General features: G+C 33.2%; 1 protein-coding gene across 1 annotated transcript; it reads right to left on the reverse strand.

The window, feature by feature from the left end:
- Positions 1–283: 283 nt before the first annotated feature.
- On the reverse strand, positions 284–6,600 carry LOC116339250 (protein apterous-like). Its single transcript, XM_031765024.1, has 4 exons — positions 6,487–6,600; positions 5,331–5,779; positions 1,811–2,013; positions 284–1,610 (listed from the first exon to the last, which is right to left on the reverse strand). The coding sequence occupies exons 2-4, from the start codon at positions 5,746–5,748 to the stop codon at positions 1,443–1,445; spliced, it is 789 nt and encodes a 262-aa protein (XP_031620884.1). The 5' UTR covers positions 5,749–5,779; positions 6,487–6,600; the 3' UTR covers positions 284–1,442.
- Between the last annotated feature and the right edge of the window lie 253 nt (positions 6,601–6,853).

A 6,853-nucleotide genomic window follows, 5' to 3' on the forward strand; every position in this document is an offset into this window, starting at 1 on the left:
TCTTTTTTGGGTTCACTTAAAACGTACGCACTTCACCATTTATTCTTAATAATTATTATTTCTTTTTTTTTTATTTAAGAATTGTTTAGATTTTAATTTAAAAAAGAAACACAAAAACCCATCTTTTTCTATATATCTCAAATATGTTCTATGCTCTGTGCTTAGGTAATCTAAAAAAAAAACAGTTGTGAATTACATTGAACTAACTTCACCTCTTGATTTTTTCTGCTCATCTGCTTGGATTGATTACATGCTACAGATGATTTTAATATTTTTTTCATTGTTTTTTTTTTTGCTGATAAATTCTATACACATATAAATAGTTTCTATATTTTAGTAAAATTAAGTTAGTTCGAAAGAAGTACAACTATAATCGAACACGGATAGAATTCAATTCAAACAGATATTCCGCTATACTTTTTTGGCTGGAAAAAAGTATTCTTTCGTTTTTTTTTTGGGTTTGAAGTTTAAAATAAATTACAAATTTTAATGTACTATTGGTATATGAGTTAAAAAAGGTAAAAAAACTGGACAAAACGAAGATCTTTCTTTGAATTTACCGTCTGCATCTATTAACGACTCCATTTTCATTTTATAGACAATTATACGAAATGTGTGCAATTGTTGTTTCGCAATTGCGATCTAATTACATAGAATGATTTGGTCTTGAAAGTTTACTTATAATTTTTTCTTAATTTCCAGTCACCAGGTCGAATCATATTGATATTTAAAACAATTCTATTGATTAGAACGTGTATGTTTGTGCGCGACTATATGTTTAGTACACTTGTATTTTATACGAAAGTGTTAAAAACGAAAATGATGGAATTTTCAATCAAACATTTTCTTTAGAAAGAAAATAAAAAAAACGTGCAAATTGATCCCTGAATTATCCCTAAAATTAATTTTGCGTCTTTCCGACGGATTTTGACATTTGATATACATATAAATATAGGTTTTGCTTTCTTCGCTACATTTCGAAAATATTCATTGGAAATATAGCTAGTATAACATAGCACTGGTATATTGCGAGTTTATTTCCAATTGAGTTCAATTTATAAAAAAGGCCATTTTGCCAAAGATAAGGGGAAAAAACACATAAATTGAAGTGTTTGGGGTGTACGTTTGAAATTGAACTAGGATGTTAATGCGATCTGAATTTGCATGTAAACAATTTTCGATTCGGGTTTTCGTTTGTGATTTGTCTTGATAAAACTTCATCCTGCATTTGGCATCATCTGTGTTGGTTTTGCATTATATTATGTTGTCGTATGAGGGAGAAGAAGGCGGAATTTGTGTATGGTAGTGATTTTTTTTTTTTTACTTTTTTTTTTTACTTATTAACGTAGTGCATGCAAACGGCACACATCAGCTGATTTTTGCTATAGAATTCGTTCATGCAATGAGATCAATCCGATTAAGCATTGCCTTAATTTCAACTGTTAATCAATTGAATTTGGGCTGGGTGGTCCTCCAACTCCCATTATAAACGATGTTGGGCTATGACTGTAGCTATCTAAATCTAGTGAACCGTCACCTTTATCACTACCTTTTCCATCTTGTTTCATCATCATTCTACGCCATTTAGCTCGAGCGTTTTGGAACCATACCTTAAGCGCGCACATTCGCCAAAAAAAAAAAGAAGAAAAAAGTGGAAAAAAAGAGATTGTAATTTAAATCACAGTTCAAATATCTCGTTGATTTCAATTAACGAACAATTGCATATCGAGTGTTGCATTTGTAATAAACAAAGCGCATAAATAAATGCAGAATAGAAGAGACGAATGCTAATATATCGAAAAATACTCACTTGTAAAACTCTTTTGGGCAAGCCAGTCTTCTGTGACAATTGTTTCAGATCTTTTGCATCCGGATTGTGATTGATTGCAAAGTAGGATTTCATAGTTCGTAATTGATGATGTTTAAATGAGGTTCGCATCCGTTTAGCTCGTGATGCCGCACTCAATGGACCACCGCGTCCAAAACCTAACTCCAAATACTCCGAGTTCAAATCTAATCGTAAAACAAGGCGAAAAAAAGAAGGACTAAGATTAAGATACAAACATTCAATAAAGTCTATGTGAGATTTTCAATCGATATCTCTGACACACATACACATTAACAAAATGACATATAGATAAATTAATTGAAATATTTTGGTGAACGATCGAGGTCTGTCGATTTAGCGTTCTCCCTTTTTTGGTGATTCCATTCGCATGAAACAAACAATTTCGAAAACGAAATCCAAAAAATGCAGAATATATGAACAAGTGGCCGGTAGGCGCCTCTCTGCTCGTTTTCATCTACCGAACGACGCAGGTAGTATGTGTGAATGTGCTTCTTCGAAGGTGAAAAAATATTACTCGATTGCCCCATCAGTTGTACTTTTGTCGATTTCTTTATTATTATTATATATGTGTTTTTTGTTCGACTTCAACAATGCAATTTGATAATAAAATGAATGTATATCCTTTTAATCTATCTATTCAGTATACGTATGCCTTCCAGATTTGAAGAGTGGCACATCATCATCTAACACAGCACCACTTGAAACAGAGAAGAATAACAATAACAACAACAAAACATCCAAAAAAGCCAGAGTTCATACATTCATGTATATTTATTTATTTTCAGGTGAACGATGAGTCGGTGTTCAAAGGATTATCCATCCTTCCATATTCAATTCCTTTTATATGCTGTACATTCAGAAAGAAAAAAAATACACGGTTTCAAAGTTTAAATTACAGGCTGTAAATAATGTTATTTTGCTTCAAGTTTTTTCGTTTTTTTCTCCCTCTTCCATTTCGATATTTTTTACGATTAAAAACGTTGCGAGATTTTTTTTTATTATTGTGCGGATTTTTATGACCATCTATTTCTCAGTATTTCGATGCATTTTGTTTTGTTAGAATTTCACAGCCACATGCTTTATTACTCTTCAAAAAATGAGCATAAATTCTTTATCTCTTTCACTCTGTACAGTACTCACGATGGTGTTTTTCATTTGATGCTCGGTTTTTGTTGTCGTTTTGATAGAGAATCATAAAGCCGATCACCCTGATCGGCAACACATTCAAAAAATCGTTCTGTTTGTATTCCATCAACTTGAATTGTGCACCGTGGGAAGTGACGTGTTTTTTTTGTTGTTGCTGCATCCGAAAAAATATTTCATTCGGGCAATAACAATGTTGGAAATACACATTCACACATTTTTGGGAATTACAACCAATGTTTTCTCTCTTTTAATGTTCGATACAAGTAATATTTTCATCAAGTCGATGTTTCATGCATCCGAAATCACCAGAACCCCCTCTCTTCCCTCCTTTGTACATTACTTATCACTAGGCAATAGCAATCCTTTTTTAAAACACTGATTTGTCTGCAATGCTGAAGAGAAGCTTTCAATTCATTTCATATTAGTGAAACAATAACAATAATAAAAATCAATATCAAATTCAGGTTAATCGAAACTACTCTAATAAAAGTGATTGTTGGAATGACCTGAGTATTGAATAATCTAGCTAAATTGATACTTCAAGCTTCTTTAAAAGCCTAACATGGAAGAGAAAAGAAAAGGGAACGATCGAGAAAATACAGTACAATTTAAAAAAGTGAACTGTTCCTGGCCGAGATAAGGAAATGTAAAAATGACTGCAAAAATCACCATCTATATTATTTTATGTAGCCAGACAAAGGAAACAGAGAAAGAAAACTTGAAGAAGAGGTTATCCATTGAATGAGATAACTGAATGTGGACTCTGTGACATCGAGATGCATTAATTGTGGGCTGTGTGATCAACACATTTGGATTTGTTGATGCTATCTTTCTCTTTCTCACTCCGTCTCATTTCCCATGAACAGTTTCATCTGAAGTTATGTCGTCGTCGCCGTCTTCATCGTAGTCATCGCATTTTGCAACAAATTAATTATTTGTTGAATGTAATTCGACAATCAAGAGCCACAACCAAATGGGCGAAAAATGTTTGTGAAAATGTAAAATGTATAGATTAAAATAAATATTAAGTATAAATAAAGCTGACTTTAACAAGATAACATCAAGTTGGAAAGCAATTAAATGCATAGCAGCACAGTGATCGAAGCATTCAAAGGAAGCAGGCAGGCAAGTGACAATATCTCAAAACAAAGCCCAACCATTTTTAGCGAATGCTTAAAACATTTTATTTTTCTGGTCAATATTTTTTTGAACGAGTTGTATGCATGCATGCATTTGTCTGTCTTGTTGCTAATGAATTCGGTTTTTTTGTCGTCACTTTCTTTAAACAGCACTTAAAAATTGCAGAAAAATAAATGAACGGCAATAAAATAAATTCGTATCGATATGTATGCAAAAATTAAAAAATTGAAGAGAAACAACGATAGAAAACGGAAAGTGAGAGAGCGCGCTAAAAGAGAAAATGAACGATACGCGCGCGCGCATTTGAGCACACTAAAAGATCATTTAGGACGTTAAATCGCTAATCGCATTTGATTCCCTTGTAATATACAAATAGTTGGCAGATTTTCTCCGTAACTTTTGCTTTGTGTACGTAAAGATTTTGCGGTTTATCTGCTGCGCTCACTCTGCCACCGTATCACAATCAGCTTTGCTTATTTTCCGTTTCTTCTTCTTCTTCTACCGTAAAGAATATAATCTTTGTGTGTTAGTGGGAAAAGAAGAATCTCGTAAACAACTTGTAAATTTAAATGAATCGCATTTTCGTACACACCGGATGAAGATTATTCGTAAGATTTTTTATTTTTCTTCGCCTTTTTACATCATTTAAATCCCTGAATGAAATGCGAATTTGAAGTCACCAAATTCTTGTTGCCAATAAAAAAAAGAACGTTTTTACAAAATGACACAATCGAAATATGTGCTAAATTAACAAGGCTGTGCGAAAAATACGTCAACATCTCTGAATGAGTGAATATTTTTTTCTCTTTTTTGACGATTATTTTCAAATGTGCCAGTCACAAAAAAAATTGTCTTCAAACTTAGAAGAAATGTTTTTCATAAAATGAAATTGGTCGATTTTGACCAGACATTATAATGAGATATTTTCAGCCAGATATCGTCAGGAGCTGAAATTTAGTGAAAACAATAGGAGTGATTCACTTTTATTGTTTTCACTCCATTTCAGCTCCTGACGATATCTGGCTGAGTTGATTCATCTGGCTGAAAATATCTCATTATAATGTCTGATTTTGACTCAACTTTTTGGGATTACAAAATCTTTGTTTTCAACCATTTTTAAACAATGTATGTAAGTGTCTTCAACAAAGCTCAGAGTTAATTACTATACGTGCATCGAATGAAAAAAAAAACTTACCCAAATTTGTGGTCATTGCTTCGATATCTTTTGGTTTCCGTTTTCGTGGACGTCCTTTTTGGCGTGGCGTTTGTGGTAAACCGGTGCCGGTCATTGAATGTGGTGTAGGTGGTCCAAAGTATCCGCTCGATGAGCCCATTTTCATGGCCGCATTTTCATTACTGCTTGGGCTTGTATGACCATTTGGTGATGAACCATACTGTGAATACTGGCATGTCATACCCAATGGTGTGGATGTTGTTGTCGGTGATTCCAATGCTATTTCATAATGTGAACGACAATATATTGATGAATCACGCATACCGAATTGATCGCCTTTTGTTAACGGTGAATTGCACACGGTACATGAAAAACATCTAACATGAAATACTAAGTGGCGAGCACGCATCACGAGCTCTGAGGAACTTATCGAGGCCATGCAACGAGCACATCTTTTTGGACCGAACAGCCTGCAAAAAAAAGAAGAAAGAAACCAAAATTTATTAAAAATTGGAACTATTATGTTTCTTTTTATGATATTTAGGCAGCAATTTCAAAACACGATATGTACATAGGTAATGTTTGATTATTTTTTTAGTTCGTGTTTTTCCTTTTCGTAATTCATAAATCTAACGTTTATACCATAAATATTGATACATATCCAACTGAGAGTCAACCGAAGACATTGGCGCGGATGTAAATTATAGCACAAAGTCGTAATAAAGACATAACCATTTCTCGAGTGTTTTTGCACACAAAAAAATATGCGAGATTATTTTACGGAAAATGCATTTAAAACGTCAAATAATATCAACATTGGCCATCAAAATATTGTATACGATCGTCTTTTCTCTCAACATTTCTTTCGTACACATTAATGTGAATTTGAGCACATGCAACTGCATGTTCAGTGTTGTGTGATTGTGGCGCTCAGACATGGTGCATGTACGCCAAGAGTACATTTCCGAAAAGCATAAATTACAATTGCTAAAAGTAGTATTAAATACACACACACACACCATACACCATACTACTATTTGGGTTTGATGGACTTGAAATGGTGATCATAATGCCACACATCGCACGCATGTATGAAAACCACAAATGCGAAAACTAATTCAATGTTTTAATATGCACATTAATGTGAAATAAATCATAATTTTAAAGAGATACAAACCATTGATTTATGCGTTCGTGAAACAGCAGCAAACAGTATATTCGCAAACGCTATTAAAAATGGTTATATTTTTATCGCTCGTTTACTTTATTGAGCCGTGTTTTGATTTCAGATTGGTCGAAATTTTATGCGTTTTTTTTGTTTCTTTTTATTTTTTTTCCAGTTTTGATTTTGAGCTGTGAGAATGAACGTGGATATAGATATATTACATTGTGCCGATGATCAAGCAAGAATCCAGAAGGAAATGAGTTGTACTTGTTATTAACATAGCAAACACCTGTATGTCGTTTCTTTCAGATCATTTGACGTCAATGAAGAAAAGAATACAAAGCAAAGTGAATCCCCATCAACCTAACGATACTCTAAA

This window comes from Contarinia nasturtii, unplaced genomic scaffold (genome assembly GCF_009176525.2).
Source record: "Contarinia nasturtii isolate CC-2019 unplaced genomic scaffold, AAFC_CNas_1.1 Cnas_scaffold_493, whole genome shotgun sequence".
Taxonomy (NCBI): Eukaryota; Metazoa; Arthropoda; class Insecta; order Diptera; family Cecidomyiidae; genus Contarinia; species Contarinia nasturtii.

Bases quoted from the DNA above. Each gene is read 5' to 3' on its own strand.
- LOC116339250 (XM_031765024.1), bottom strand. From the start codon at position 5,748: ATGGCCTCGATAAGTTCCTCAGAGCTCGTGATGCGTGCTCGCCACTTA. The intron at 2,014-5,330 runs GTAAGTTTTTTT...TTTTACGATTAG, and splicing joins AGCAATGACCACAAATTTGG to ATTTGAACTCGGAGTATTTG. The intron at 1,611-1,810 runs GTGAGTATTTTT...TGCGCGCTTAAG, and splicing joins TGCCCAAAAGAGTTTTACAA to GTATGGTTCCAAAACGCTCG.